The 16,925-nt window shown below is 42.1% G+C and overlaps 1 protein-coding gene across 1 annotated transcript; it reads right to left on the bottom strand.

Moving 5' to 3' along the window:
• Nucleotides 1–393: 393 nt before the first annotated feature.
• On the bottom strand, nucleotides 394–16,889 carry mtnr1al (melatonin receptor type 1A like). The gene is made up of 2 exons (XM_079504885.1): nucleotides 16,122–16,889; nucleotides 394–2,752 (listed from the first exon to the last, which is right to left on the bottom strand). Exons 1-2 carry the CDS (start codon nucleotides 16,411–16,413, stop codon nucleotides 1,983–1,985), a joined length of 1,062 nt encoding a protein of 353 aa, XP_079361011.1. The 5' UTR covers nucleotides 16,414–16,889; the 3' UTR covers nucleotides 394–1,982.
• Between the last annotated feature and the right edge of the window lie 36 nt (nucleotides 16,890–16,925).

Here is a 16,925-nt window from a genome sequence, read left to right as displayed (position 1 = left end):
CTACAATATTCTTTTGAAGCGACATTCTTAAGCTTTAATGGGGTCCTTGACATGAAAATGTTTGAGCACCACTGATATAGTGGCATAAGTTTATCAGAAAACTGACATTTGTAGAATTGGCCTCAGGTCTTAATGGGTTAAGATAAAGATAAAGATAGGTAAACAGATACAAATAATAGACAAGATAAAGGAGCTGTGAAGAGAGACTTAGAAACAGCATTGATAAAGACATGGGGGGAAAAGAGAACAAGAGAGTTGTCAAAGACCAAGACAAGTGCAAGCATGCGTGTCTATTTCATCTACCTGGAGTGGAGTCGTACTGGTGACAGGGACAGAGTACTAAACTACAGAAGATACAGAGACCAAGTGGAAAGAGAGAGGTCAGGAGACGGATCACAGTGACTGTTCTTTATTGAGACTTTTGTTTTCCCAGAGACACAACGTCTCTCACAAATACTTTAGACATTCAAAACATGACATTCTTCCCCCGTGACAATGTGCAAAACAGGTGAATGAGGTAAAAGTGGCTACATTTCACAACCACAGTTGGGCCTTTTTGTCAAAATACACAAAGAAAGAAAGACAAACAATGAGCTTCATTCTTTTTTTTCTCTTTAGTGCCATCTCTTAACCCACAGGTTAAGGGGCGCTGTGGTATTGTCAAGCGGTAACCCACAATGGGCCAATTAGACAAGCCAGTCCAGTTTACCCCTTTCCCCAGGAGTTCTAATAAGTAAATCCACTATACGAAAATGCACATTCACATAATTTCATACTGGGGAGGCTGGGCATTGGTTGGTCTCCACGCTTTCAGCTAATTGGGTGCCTGGCGATGCTCTCACAACACCAACCGTTGCACTCCTCATTCCAAGCAGTGTGAAAGTTACTCACTCAATTCAATAAACACCACGCACGCACGCACGCACACGCACGCACACACACGCACACACACGCACACACGCACACACACACACACACACAATGGGGGCCTCCATTATTATTATGAGATTTACAGATATCATCACAGAAATAGTTTCCACCTGTTCTTGTTTCCCCCCCTCACTCCCCAATTATTTTCCCTGATTCATTCACAATCAACATTTAACAACATCCAGCTTCTCAGGGCTACACAGTGATGTGGTCCGAATACTTTTTTGAAATATTTGTATTCTTCACATTCCTCATTAGTGTTATAACTTATTTTTCTGTACATAGCTATTTAACATTCAAATACAAATCGTTAAGCAAATGAACACATTGTGCTGTGGTTATGAAAAGAGTTTGTTATTTTAATACACGATAGTTTACACACAGTTAACATGCCAGTGGCCTTGTTGTTCGCCACAGGGAAAAAGGAAAGCTTCCATGAGCCTCCCCTCTTCTTTCTGTAGGCTACTTTCTGTTGACTACTCTCTCAATCTTCCCCTCTTTCTCTCTCACTCTCTCATTCTGCTTTTGTCTTTCTCTCGATGTCTCTGCCTGTTTCTCTAACTTCTTATCTCCTTCCCCTCAGGCATTGTTTTGTGCTCCATTTCAGTTGTGCCCTCGCTCTTTCAGTTTCACTTGTTCATAACCGAACAACCCCATTCCCAAGGGCACTGACGGGGTTATAAGGTGGGGCTCATTGGGAAATCGGCCATTTGTTTTTCCCCATAGAGATTTACAAAACTCAATTATTTTAAGCCTAGAATCATAAAACCTTGGAATCTGTGAAAAAAGAAAATGAAAACCTCTAAACAAAAGGGTATTTATTAAATGTAGTATATCATATTTAAATATTAAATTATAATTTGTTTTCACAGAATCAAAGGTTTTATGGTCATGATTCACCAGGATCCTGGATGGCTTTATTCTAGGCTTAAAATAATTGATAATTGATATGTAAATACTTTTGTAAATCTCTATGGGTAAAATGAATGGCCGATTTTTCAGTGGAACCACAAAACCACACCCACTGCTCTGCCCTATAGTCCCTATCCTCTTCAGCAGTGGAACTTGAAGATGATGAGAACGATCCTCTTGTACTCTTTCCTGAAGTTGTGGTTGAGCGCTCCGTACACCACGGCGTTGAGGCAGCTGTTGAAGTACGCCATGAAGTAGCTGCCCGTGAACAGCCACTCGGGGATGGAGTGGCCGAGGCGCGGCTCCAGCGCCACGGCCAGGCCAATGAGGTTGATCGGCGCCCAGCACACGGCGAACAGCACAAACACCACAAACATGGTGAGGAAGTTGCGCACGTCGTGCGGCTTGATGCGTGTCCGTGCGTCCGGCTTGACCCTCCGCCTCACCTGGATGACGAGGATCCAGATCCTCAGGTAGCAGTAGGTGACGATGGCGATGGGCAGCACAAAGTGCACCACCACCACCGTGATGGTGTACGTCGAGCTCACCGACTGGGCGAACGTGCAGGAGTAGATGCGCGGGTCGTACTGCAGCGACTCCACGAACCAGTTGGGCATTACGGCCAGCAGGGTGAGCAGCCACACCAGCGCCACGTAGCACATTGTGTTGTTGTTGGAGAACAGCCGGTCGTACTTGAGGCTGTGGCAGATGTAGCAGTAGCGGTTGATGGCGATGCCGGTGATGTTGAAGATGGAGCCGATGACACTGAGGCCCATCAGGAAGCCGCTGATCTGGCAATGGATGTAGCCGGCGATCCATCCGTCGTGGAAGATGGCCGTCAGCACCAGAGGGTACGGGTACAGCGCCACCACAAGGTCGGCCAGGGCCAGGCTCACCACAAAGGCATTCCCTGCAGACAGATAGACAGACAGACAGACAGGAATAAGTCAGTGTGTATGTACTGTAGGACTAAAGTACACATACCATTGTAGCAAGTTGTTTGTTGGGGTTCCTCCAATACTCAGGGACACCGTCAGGTAGATCAACAACCTTTTGAATTTCAAGGACAGTTTGATTATGCATTAGGCCACTGTTTGTCAAACGGTGAACTCGAGAAATTCCATTAATAAAAATAAATAATAATTCTAATAATTAAGTGGCCAATCTACAAGCTTGCTTCGCGCCGCGTTGTGCGCTAGATTTGCCAGTTTCACTAGTTTGGGTCCCAGCCAGGCAAACGTCTAATCTCTCTTTTGGGTCTCGACCTGAAACGTTTTAGAACCACTGCATTAGGACACGGAACTCTATGGACCATATGCAGACCGCGGCCATCTTACCATATAAGTTAATGGCAAGGTGCTACCTTCACATTGGACAGCCCATTCATCCAAACAGAAAAGTCCTATCTAATTGTATTACAGAAAGTCAAACTCACCAACATTGCAACTGTACGAAAAGCTTGAATTATCCTCTTTCCTCAAAATATCCTCAAAGAGTTTGTTTCAAAAAAATCCACTGCAGACATGTTATGAGCTACTTTCTGTCCTTGCAGGTGATTATTTTTCCAAGTGTTGCAGTTTGGAAGTGCTCGTTAGATATCACTCAACTGCCATGCGTAGCACCCGTTTTGAATTTTCACATAATGCAGGAGGCTGTAGGACGTTGCTTTACTGAAAACGAGTGCTTCCAAACTCTGATGGCAAGATGGCCACGGTCTGCAAATGGTCGATTGTATAAATGTTTTAGCTATGTTGATATACCATATGCTCAATCAGTGCACACTGCACAGCTGAGAATGGAAAGAACACAACAGGAATGTAACTACTAACACATTGGAAGAGACTACATCATTACTACATTTAAAAAACTAAAAATGACGTTCCTCAAACTTGAATTGAATGGAAACTATGGGTCATTAAACAGCAATATTATGAGCCCATCACCTCCAGCTGATTGCATTCGCCATCATTAAAGGCTAATGTATTCCACTGTGCAAAGTTCTCTGTATGGATCCACAGAACTGCAATATCATCAGTCTATATCACTGCATCCTAATGCATTCATTTGAATGCCCGACATTCAGGCACATTCTGTGCCTGAAACAGGATGCTGAAGTTGTTCTACCAGTCTGTGGTGCATGGCCAGTGTCCTCTTTGCAGTTGCCTGCTAGATCAACACAGAGGATGCTAACAGACTGAACAAGTTGGTGAAGAAGGTAGGTGGTCAATCCTTGCATGGACTTTATTTTACAGCTGACTCACACACACAGACGGTTTGTGAGTAGGCTGTTTGGGAGTAGAGTTTGTCAGGGAAGAACAGGTGAGTTTGTCAGGGAAGAACAGGTGATGTCAGGGGTGAGTCATCTACTTAATCAATACCACAATTTGTTACAAGTGAGTATGGATGAGGACCCAAATGCAGGCGACAGAAGGCAGAGGAATTAAACTTAGAAGGATTTATTAATAAAACTCAGGAACTTCCATAACTGGGCAAAATAAGGCAGGTGAATCTCAGAAAACATAATACAGGAACTCACACAACGGAACCAACACAGGGCTTAAATAGACACAGGATAACAGGGCACAGGTGAAACCAAAACACAATCAACACTAGGATAGGCTGGGGGACACAGGTGGAAACACTGACACATCACAAGGTAGGTTAGACAAGGTAGGCAACAGTAACTAGGCAGACAGGAAACACTAGGAACCAGGAACCATACTACAAAATAAGAAACACAAAACCAAGGCAACAACAGTGTAACAGAAATGAGCATAGAACAATATAGATCATATGAAATGACAAACAGTATCTCATGTCCAAAACCTAGATAAGGACAGTCAAAGTCCACGGTCCGGGGAGCGGACCGTGACACAATTACTGTTATATGATTTATTTTCTTCCTGTGTGGTTATTTTCTTCTTCGTGTGGTGTGGGTGGTGGCTGATTTATCCAGTCATACCTGGCCTGAGTCACACTATTAGACTCTGAGTGTTGTAAAGACAGCTGCGCTGCCTGGCGACAACTACTTTTGCTCCACTGGACCAATTTCTTGACGCACAATTTCTTTCTTTGCAGATTATGCAACGAAATGTTCATTATTTCTCCAGTCCGTCACCTTGACAGAATTCAATTTGAGAATAAAGTAGTACTCTATCATTCTGATAGATTAGTATACTTTATACTATAGTTTCCAGACATTAGCAGCGCAGTGAAGTTGAAGCAGAACAGACCCTTTGAGGTGCACTTTTAAAAGGAAATACTTTTAAAGCAGTTAACAACAGAAATACAGTCATTAACCAAGTTAATATGAATGTAACTTCATACAGATGTCGGTGTGCTATATAAATATTATATTAACTACCAACTACTCTGTACCTGTATGGCAGCATTTGCTCTGGCTTAATTATACCATCGATAATTTACACATTATCACTAATATCTTATATCATACCAGTGGCATTTTATAGACAAAAAGTAAGCTGCTGACACATGAAGGCCTCAAATATGTTATAACCGATTCCCACCCTATTGAAATGCAATTAGATCAGTGCTGTGTCAAAAGTGTGGCCATGCCCGTTTCTGCCTTGTTTTATTAAAAATACATGCGTTAAACCAGAAACACATATGAAGGTGTCTTCAGAAGGTGTGAAGGTGTCTCCAGACCAAATGCACCAGATTCAGAAACAGTTTTTCCCCTCAGTTATTATTCCGTTGAACTCTAAATCCAAGTGATAAAATGCCTCCCCCTTGCCGAACATTATAGAAATAGCCATTTGTTCACTTTGGCATCAGGAACTTTATGAACTATTTTGCTGTGTTTTTCTTTTTAAAGATTTATTGTTTTGCTTTTTATGCCTTTATTGATAGATTGAAAATAATCTGACAGGAAATGGGGAGAGAGAGATGGGAGTGAAGAACGCCGTCAGGCTGGCTCAGCAGCCTAGGTGCCCAGACGGTTGAGCTAATTGTCCGGGCCTCACTCTGCTTTATGTCTTAATCCCACTTTATGAATAAAATAAAACTGCTCAAAGGACATCAGTATTTCTTTGCTTACTCTACCATGCACTGACCCAGTTAGGCTAAAACTTTTCTTTTGGCTGCTTCTTCTTCATAACACACACACACACACACACACACACACACACACACTAACAACAACTTAAAGGGACATTTCACCGCTGGAAGAAACTGCAGTCACTAATAGTAGATAACAGTATCACAATTTGAAATGTGCACTCTATGGCCAGAAAAATAATGAAGTCTGTATGTTTGACTAGTGTTTGACTGGATAGCTGAATTCATACAATGACCATAATGCTTTGGTACACTGCCCCTCCTTGTGGAGAGGGGGGAGGCTGCGTGGAAGTGTGACTTGTAGTCCAGGAAGGAAGTGAGACCACATTTTCACAACAAAATTTGGTCATGAACATGGTGTCATGACTAAAATATCTAAAAACGCATATTACACAGTGCGCTGCAAAGCATGTTTTGACGATTAACACTAGCACAGCCGTGGTTATAGGTGAAATGTTTTGTTGTGACGGGACTGGACTTCATAGGTTGATTCACAGGAAATAAAGTGGTCTTTTTCCATACCCATCCATTTGTTTTATACTTCTATATACCTATACTAAAGTTCTAACTTTGTAAAGCTGTAACAATGAGCTATGCCACCAGTGTCAATCACATAACTGTGATTGACACTTCTCTGCATGTCTGCCTACAAAGAGTAATTAACGGAGCTTAGCATCAATGCCATTCAAGTACCATTCAATATGCATTAGTCTACATTGATTTTTGCTCATTATTAAGAGTTCTCTCCATTACCATTCCTGACAGCAACTCTCCCCCTCTTATGGGATATTGTACATAACAAGGCTGGGGGCTCCAGAGAGAAAGCGGGTGAGACGGTAGACAGGTGAGGGTTGGGGTTGTTAGCTGACATTCATAATGTATTTCTTCCTAGATGTGTCTTTATTAGCACGTCCACCCCTTATTACTATTCCTAATAACAGACTCACCAGTAGCCTACACGATAGGAGAGAGATGAGTCTTATTCCCTGTCACTAACAGTATGATAACCACTTAAACCCCATTGACCATGGTTCCCCAGCTGGCTCTCTACTTTCTCTTGTTCCCCTCTACAGTACACCAAATATATTTGCTGAGAATAGCTGATGTACAAGTTCACATTTGTGTTGCAATGTGAAGTGTTATGAGACTGATATGTCTGATGTGTGTTAGTCAGGTTGATATATTTAAAATGTACACGTCATTGTTCATCTTGACTCCTTACACATAATAGGAAATAAGATTACGTGGAATGAAATGGCTGTAATCAGTATTATGAAAATGAAAATATTAAATTTTATTTTTTGCCATATAGCATCACCCACTCTTTTGAACAAAGTGAAGCAAAAGTGAAGAAAGACTGGCTTGCAAGGATACACCCACGAAAACTAAGCTCAAAGTCGTGGTTAATTTATTGAGGCAGGACAGAAGGGAGAACCTTTTAATTACAGCAGTTGAATGCTGAATATTATACAACTTGAGTCTGAGATATCAGTTATGAGTGTACGTGCACACACATGCACACTTTTAAGTGTCTACCTGAGACGGAAACACATAGTTATATGTGTATGTATATATGTGACCTTCTCTTCCTCATTATTATGCCATACATTGGCATTTCCGTTATATATGAATGTGCGACAAAACCGTGGGCATATTCTTCACTTCTAGACTAGTGCATGGATGCTCTGGCTTTGACCCTACAGTATATCAATTTGCAATTATATGCAGAGTGGGGAAAAGACCATTAACCGAAGTTCATTGTTCATCTCTCTCTCTCTGGAGCATATAGGTTGACAAAATGACAAATGTGAAAAATGCTAAACCACAAGCCTTCGCCAATCACATGTTTATGGCTCCCATTTTGTGTTTGTCAGAAAGTGTTTTGAGTAGTTGTATATTATCTACCTGGCTTGGTTTTCATTTCAATAGAGTAGCTATAACCATAAGGGTGAACAGGCCAGAACTGTTAACTTGTAGGACATCAGAACAGCTTTTGTGGGACAGTGCAGGAAACATGGGAGAGGGAGACACAGTGTCGGTAAATAAACATTTAAAACTTTCAGTCCTCCTGCGAGAATGTTTTCAGATATACACCTGTAAGGAAAACATGCAACACCACACTATTAAAACACCTTCCCAGCCGGCTCGGTGTTGAATTCTTTGGAAAGCAGCTGTGCAGTGTGTGTGTGCATGCAAAGTTCCTCCTTACCGTCTATAGGGCACGGGTTGCCCCGTGACACCAACGTTAAGCTTAACTTTAATTTTGTTGGAACGGACAGTGTATGACTCCTAAAGATACTGTATATCTAAAATTCCTGACATGTGCAGCTGTAGTTCATTTGCGTTTCAGATGAGATCAACACTGCAGCAGTTCCTTTATTGGTCCAAGCCCAAACATCAGTCTCTCCTCGAAAAGCTTTGTTGGGTTCTCAAGAAATATATAAAGCTGTCAAACTTGGCATTATCGCATGCTTCAGTAGTGCTGTCCACTTACTGTTGTGACAGGATCTCTTGTCACTTCAACTTATCTTGCACGAAAAACATTAGGAATGCAAGGAGTTCACAATTCTTGCCATTCTCGTCATTGGCAAAACACTTCAGCCGATTCGACTGGTATCACCCCATATAATCGGCGAAATCATCTGTTATCAGCACGTTTGAATGGTGCCAAAATGTCCATACTGGCATCCTCGCCACATAGCCTGGTCAAGGTTTCCCCCTGGTGGACGTGTCATTTTGGTGCATGATGGAACTAGGAGCTACTAATATATACTATTCTCTATCAGGACGTAACTCGAACGGCGCCGAGTCGCGTCTGGTGGCCTTCGCAACGCTCGGCACGGCGACTCGCTCGGCTAGCGCCTCGCTCGGCGGTGCCTCACGTAGCTCATGGCCACCAGACACGGCGCGCCTCCGTCAGGACATCAGTGATAATGACAATCGCTACAATCGCTGATAATGACATACTGAACAGTGAGGATGCCAGTATGGACATTTTGGCACCATTCAAACGTGCTGATAACGGATGATTTCGCCGATTATATGGGGTGATACCAGTCGAATGGGGTCCAGCAAGTGCTGATAGGCAGCTGTCTTCTCCAAGAGACAAGAAGTAACTTCTGACAGCAGGCCAGCAGTTAAGTGACAGCTGGCCACAAACTGAGCCACCGTGTTTGTAAGTGCCTGTATATCATCATGGACTACTCATCCACAAAGTCAAGAATGTCCTTCAGTTCTTGGTTGCTAAAGCAGTGGTTCCCAAACTTTTTAGCTCAAGAACCAAAAGAGAAATTAAACGTTTTCCCCAGATCCAAACTAGTGAAAATAGCAGATGTACTATTTTAGAGATCTGCTATTTTCATTAGTCTTAAACTTACTTTTTTGTATTAATGGAAATTGTATTATTCTTATTATTATTAAACAATGTTTGTTTTTTAAAACATTTTAAAAAAAAGTTGCAGCGATCACTCACATACTGCAGTATTATGCTACATCAGCATATCCTACTATAAATGTGCCACGTCTCTGCGTACGTGCGTGCGTGTACGGTTGTAATGCACGTAACTCGAGAACCATTTGACCCACCGACTTCACATTCGCCACACTTGTTCCACACCCCCACAGGGAGTGCAGTGCCAAGTATAGAGTCGGTCGGACCCACGGTTCTCCAGAACCACCACAAAAGGCTCTGGTCAGGTCTGCCAGTGGGGTTGGCCTAATGAGGCCAACTCCTTTCACCTGTGCAATTTCCAGCCTCTGCCTCAACCAATTGAGGCTCAACCAATCAGTCTCTGCCAGTGGGCCGAATTGATTGCCAAGTACACTTTTCAGTTTGCAGTCTTCACACACAGGCACATACACAGATCTCCATGTGGGACACCGGCTGACAGTTAAAACGGGTGCTATGACAACGTATATCATTAGGTTCCCAAGTTGCATCGTTCCCAAGTAGGCCGGTGGCCGACTGCGACGGGCACTTACAAGTCTAGTGTTTATAATCGTCTCCACCAGGCCGAAGGCATGGGGAGAGTATGTTTTGCACTCCGTCCGTGTGTGTGTGTGTCCTTCCTTCCGTCCGTCCTTCCGTCCGTCCGTTATCAGCTAATCTCCTGCACCGTTGGCCCGATCCATGCCAAACTTTGCACACACACTCCCTGGATGCCAACGACGAACCTCTGCCCCAAATATTCCTCAACGGCCAGTTATAGCGCCACCATGAGGCCGATTTAGGCAAAACACATTTCTGTAGATAACTCGTACACATTTTATCCATACATCACACAATTTGGTATACACTATCTCCATAGTCATGTGATCAACACAGATCTGCACAATTTCCCATCTTCCATCCTGCTAAGATTATTGGTCCGTTTCGAACAAAATGCCACAAATCACAAACACAGTGTCCAATTTCCATGAAATTATACACGCACATTTCCACTAGGCCGAGGACGACATGCCACTATTTTCTTCCCAAATCAGCCTCACGGTGGCACTATAACAGTCCAATTCCTGTTTTTACCTATAACTGCATCGACAACTTATGTATGTGCACTCCTTAGAGGCCATGGAAAAACATTGTCCCTGCATCCCTCCACATCTGCCGGTTATAGCGCCACCATGAGGCCGATTTCTGCAAAACACATTGTTTGTTAGTCGCACAGATTTCATCCAAATCTCACGCAAATCGGTACACATGATCTCTGTAGTCAGAGTAGCCCGTTTTGTACAAAATGCTGCACATGTCCTGCTCATCCAGAATTCTATCCTCAGAGATGCTATGAGTGATCTGGCTCTGCATTTCCTCAACAAAATGAAGAAAATTGTTGCAAGAAACAAACAAACAAAAAAACATGTTTATATTACTCCTAAACATTTTGCCAAACATCACACACACTCCTATCCTCCTGGTGGAGACCTGTGCCCAGAAGGGCACTTTTTCTAGTTCAGTATGTTTTGTATCCAGAAATGATGGAGAGGTCACAGCTAGGCAAGTATATTTCAATAACTTAGCGGTTGCATTTTCTTTTTTGGGGGGGTTGCGAGTCTATAAATTAGGTTTATGATGATCATTTTCTCCATGTTTTCTGGGCTGTAGTCCAAATTTTTTTCGCATCATGGCATCCTCAAATTAAATGATCATATCTGTGACATTTAGAGCCAGTCAATAAGTATGCAGTGTGGATATGGCTAGAGCTTTGCTGAGCTGTGGAAAGGTTGAGAGATAATAATCTAGCCAGCTTTGAAATCAATGCCAGCTTCACTCATAACTCATGCAGTGGATTGATTTCCAGTGAACACAAGATTTCAGTCAATTAGAGAGTGAGTGTGTGCATTTCTGAGTTTCTCCAAAGGTTCTGTCTGTCTGGGAATTTAAAAAAAGCAAACTGATCATTGACATTTCTGTGAGTGCACAGTAGAACAGATCAGAGAACAACAGATCATAGTACAACAAAACAGATCAATGTGCAACAGCACAGAACACAAAAGTGGAAAGTTCCTGGTGATGGTGTGAGATATAAAAGCGTTGCATCATAAACAGTCACTGCATTTACATTTAACGGAAACCTTTACAATGTGTAGGCATTCCTTCCAAATATATCCATCTTTCTTACTCTCTTCCTTCAGTTTTTGAACACGTTACCTCTTGTAATAAGCCTATCTCACAGAATTTCCCGCCCCCTTAATACGCCCCCTTTCGGGGCTAGTGGTGATAGCGTGACGTCACTCCATAGACGCTACATGTTAACGGAGGTAATTTAAGAAGTCTACAACTTTTGTTTTCTCAAGGTAAGGTTTGTTCTATCTGTTCGAGCTGATTTACCATCTTGTTTGCTTCATAATAATATTGGTCTGTCACATTTTTACATTAGAAAATGTACTTAGATTCTCCAGAGGAAAAAAACGTGTAAATGCTAATGTTAAATGACACCACTATTTACCGGAAGTGGGCGTGGAAAGCGGGCTGTGAGATAGGCCTATCGTGTGATGTATTTCTCCTGTCAGACAGAAAACTTGGATTGTACAAAACCGTAACTTTTCAGGAAATGGATAACCTGTGTCCCAAGTGGATCCAATGTATTTATGTGGACTTGACAGATGAAGGTAAGGTGTTTCTTTGGAGAGATGAGATTCATGGTATGTCAGATCTGCCTTGTCTGACATTGACATGATTGACTGTGACAGATATAGGTGCATCTCTAATGATACAGTAATTTGTTTCTGACAAGACATGCAGATGGAGAGAGGAGAGGAGAGTACAGTAACACACAGGATATGGGTCCACATGTATCTCCACACACACACACACACACACACACACACACACACACACACACACACACACACACACACACACACACACACACACACACACACACACACACACACACACACACACACACACACACACACACACACACACACACACACACACACACACACACACACACACACGTCATTGAATCGAGCAGAAAGGGTAGGTGAGTGAAAGAGAAGAAAAGCCTTTAGATAAGGTTGATACTGTCTGTATGTACAGAGACATGAGGAGAGGTGAAGAATGAGTTCCTTTTCTTTGTCAGAGTCAGGGTTTGATTAGTAAAAGAAAAAAATGGGAAAGGGGATATTTTCTTAACCACTATATACTTCCCTGCCCTATACTTATAGTCCTACAACAAAAAGCAAAAATAGCTGATCTACAAGCTCACAGTGTGAGCAAAGGCTCACTACATTGTAGGCTTCAGATGTTAATGCTCAGTGGTATGCAGATTTGAACATGAGTGACAGTTCAGTCAGACAACTCATGAATAGATTTACCAATATTTATTACAGAATGAGTAATGAGTGTGCATATGATATTTGACTTGGCGTTCGGCTCTGCTGGATTTCTCCCTGCTCGGCAAGATTAAGCAACAACATAAACATTAAGAGCAGGGAGATAGATATACAATAACCCCCCATGGGGAACATAAATAGCAGAGCCCACCGGTGGTGCTGGGGTGGTGGTGGGAAAAGACATCACATACAACCAGGGACCATATGCAGAGGAAGGCAGGAAGAGCATGCAGACTGGTGAGCTTAAGTAGCCCGCCCAATTGGTCAGCTGACTGCCGCATCGGCGAATGACGTGAGGGACTTGCACACACTTGTACACCCACATAGTAATGCAGCATGTTAACCCCTTGAGTATAGTATGCGCCTTTGAGCATGGCATGCCCCCTCGAGTATGTCTGACTGAACTAACTCTGCAAGCTACGTCTCATTTACTAAATTATCTTGGATAGATAAACTATAACTAACTCTCCTCCCACTCTGTTTCACTCTCCAACAATCTCCCTCTCGAACACATTTGTCAGGTATAAAGATAGACTACTATGTTCTTTGAAAATTGGAGGAATTCTTCAACAGATTTTAATTGATGTCAGACGGTCTTTTGTCTTTGTCTTTTTAGACTTTTCTTTCTTAAAGGATCACTTCACCACTTCAACCTATCTTCATATAATAGGTCCTCACTAATAATCATGATAAAATGGCACCATTTTTTTGACTCAGTCTGTGTCTCATAGCTAGGAGGGATGTGGGCAGTTCAGAAACCCGTCCACCAGTGACATCATCGATGGGGAATCCAAGCTAATAGAAACTGCAGGGATTTCTAGTCCTGAAAAGTTCCAATGCGATAATGGAAGCCATCGTTCTCACGATAATACAAATCTAAACATTTTTGTAAAAAAGATCTTGTCTAACGATGATGTCACTGGTGGACGGGTTTCTGAACTGCACACAGCCCTCCTATGAGACACAGACTGAGTAGAAAACAATTGTGGAATTTTATCATGATTATTAGTGAGGACCAATTATATGAAAATGGGTTGAAAAGTGGTGAAGTGGTCCTTTAATGTACACAGTCCTGAGGAATTGGCAAGTCAAGTGCTTGCATTCATTATCCTCATATGTGTGATCGGGTTGCTGGTTTAAAATCAAACACGCACACATCCTATAATTCCACCCTGTATAACCCCAACCATTTAAATATCTGAGAATTCCAAGAAATATTGCATAATCTGTGAAGATGTGTACAGCAAATGGCTCATGAATATTGATAAACATTCTTAGAATTAGCTGGGCTTGGCTAATGACAGGGCATGCCCCTTGCACATCTTACAAAGTGCTTTTAATAAGCTATCGTATAGTGGTTGTCCATGCATGCTGCTGAATGAGCCATAACAATTAGAATGCTAAGAAATTGATTTCCTCTCCACGTGTGACGGTCCCTAAGTGATTTGAGTGACTATGCAAGCTGTTTGACCAACGACAACCGATTGCCCTTGTCCTACAAGCCTTTAGAAATTTGATTTTTAACCATGCAGCTAAGATAATAACCTTTTACTAAGGCCTCATTCACACGTACACAACAAATGTTCGGTCCGTGTGTGATGCCTGATTGCTTTTTGATTGCTGCTCCAATTCATTTTCAATGGGAGTCACATGGTTTGACCAAACATTTTTGTTTGATGAGAGGGGAGCAATCAGCAATCAGCGATCAAACACAAATGTTTGATCAAACCATGTGACTCCCATTGGAAAAGCATTGTGGTGGCCCAAAAAAACAAAAACGACCAAACATTGCTTGATTGGTGTTTGGTACGTGTGAATGAGGCCTAAGATATTTTATTCTATATGGCAAATCTGTTTATTTGCTCTTAATTTAGCCTAGGCCTCTACTCCACAATTAAGGGTGTTATGAACATACTGTGGAAGTGGAACAATCAGGATCCTTAGCCTACTCCAGGTAGTTTTCTGGTTTCAGTTATGTGATACTACAACTGAAGATATTTTCAAGCCGCTGGCGAAGAGAAAAGTTTCAGGGAAGCTTCTTAGGCTTTTTCTTTTCTGCTTCAAAGTGAATCCATTGATTCAAACTGATTCAAACTTATGTTGAAAAGTGATATCATGTATCAATCAGACCAGTTGGAGCAGATCGAGTGAGCCGATCGATAGATCCTTTGAAATTTAAAGGATATTTCGTCTATATTATTGAGGGGCGCTATAGCCCCTCCTATACACAGGTTTAATGTTTGTCTTTAGTTCAATGTAATGTGACATTTACATCATATTGTCTCTTTATTGTTAATAGAGTTTAATTTTTGTGTTTGCACCGTTTGTTTTACATCACCTAATCAACATGAGTTAGACTTTAATATATTAGAGCCCCTCACTTCACACAGGTGTGATTATATATATATATATATATATATATATATATATATATATATATATATATATATGGTCCATAACGGTTACAAACCGGCTCACATGACATTCGGCTCTAACATGCATTATCCATGCATATGTGCATGCAGCGAGCCAGGTCTATCCCGTAGGCTACTTTTAATGCGTTTTCGTGCGCGCAATTCCCCCTATAGACTCGAGTCGTTCACCAATTAAGGACGGGGGGTGGGGGGGGGGGGGTGTTCGGTCTGTCGGTTTATTAGATAAGAGAACATGAGGAGTTGATGAGGAAAAAAAGAGCTGGCATGCGATTGCGAGCTAACAAATGAGAGATGGCAATGAAATCAACAGTTTACACTTTACAGGTTGGAAGCTAAAAACACAACTTGTGGGGCTGTGCATTGTTTTAAAGTTTAAAGTCTGCCACAGGTGAACCCAAAGGAATTCCAATCTATTCCAGTAGTTCCCAACTTCCCAGACCTTTCAGCCCGTGTCCCAACAGAGAAATTAGATGTTTGCCCCAAACTAACAGATATGCAAGCTTTATTTTCACTATAGGCCTACTTATTAAACATTTGTTTTCTAATTTATGGAATTTATTAGATTTTTGAGCCCCTCCTATATACAGGTTTAATGTTTGTTTTAAAAACGCCATTGACAATGAAGGGAAATTTTACATTAAATGCCATTAACAATAAAGATAATTTAATGTGTATTTTGTCACCGTTTGTCTATCACCATACATCACCAACTCAACATGAGTTAGACTTTAATATATATATATATATATATATATATATATATATATATATATACATACACACATGAAATATTATTCTATTAATTTAAAACTAAATGTAGGAAACAAAAAATAAAGGGACCCATAGAAATGTGTCCGTGACACACAAATGGGTCCCAGTGTTTGGGAAACCGTGATCTATTCTATTCTATTCCTTAAATGGAGCTGCCTATACCTGCTTTCCTGAGTTTTCGGTTCCTGAAGACGGATACGATCACCAACAGGTTCCCGATGATATCCACCACTATGGTGGTGATCAGCACGCTGGACAGCAGAGTGCCGACCCAGGGGAAGTGCCGGTCCTCTGCCTCTCCTGCCGTGGCGTTCCGCGGACCCGCGGTCCCTTCCAGTGCCGACATGGAGGCATCGTCCTCCAGCGGCCGGGACATGAGCTGCGGCAGGAACCGGGCGTTGAGGACCTGCATCGGGCTGCCGAGCCGGGTCCGTCCTGCTCCATACGACTGCATTTTAGGTGGTCGCCCACCGCGTCGCCCTTGGCGAGTGGTGTCCGTTAAGATTAAAAGTTTCCAAACAAGCCATGGCAAGTGCTTCAACCGATTCGTCTGTTATATAGGTCTATAGTCGAGCCAATATTTCTGTTATCTTAAGTAGGACAAAGACAAGTTACATAAAAAAGGCAGTTATTTCAGTGAGTCAGTGAAAGGTTTGTGAATGGGTTCATTTTCAGCTTCAAATTCATGCTAAAATATTTCAGGAACATGGAAACAGGCAGCAAAATGCGATATTTCACCACGATATCATTTAGCTCCTGTTTTGAATTTGATAAAACTGTATTTGGAAAAACTCAAATTTCTCTATGGAACGATTGTTCTCCCTCCGGGTTTTTGATTTCATTCAAAATCTGTCGCTTAATTCATAAATCCAAGCCCCCATTCAAGCGCTGTAGATTCCGCCTTGGCGTCCGTTCACACTGAAGAAGTGAAGGAGAACTTTAGGCTACTATACGGAGTACTAAGTA

This window comes from Electrona antarctica, assembly GCF_951216825.1.
Source record: "Electrona antarctica genome assembly, chromosome: 1".
NCBI classification, from domain to species: domain Eukaryota; kingdom Metazoa; phylum Chordata; class Actinopteri; order Myctophiformes; family Myctophidae; genus Electrona; species Electrona antarctica.
The sequence above is the reverse complement of the archived record's forward strand: the minus strand, read 5'-3'. Positions and strand labels throughout refer to the sequence as shown.

Coding starts and splice junctions, on each gene's coding strand:
- mtnr1al (XM_079504885.1), bottom strand. CDS start 16,413: ATGCAGTCGTATGGAGCAGGACGGACCCGGCTCGGCAGCCCGATGCAG. Junction 2,753..16,121: donor CCGAAAACTCAGGAAAGCAG/GTATAGGCAGCT, acceptor ATCTGTCTGCAG/GGAATGCCTTTGTGGTGAGC.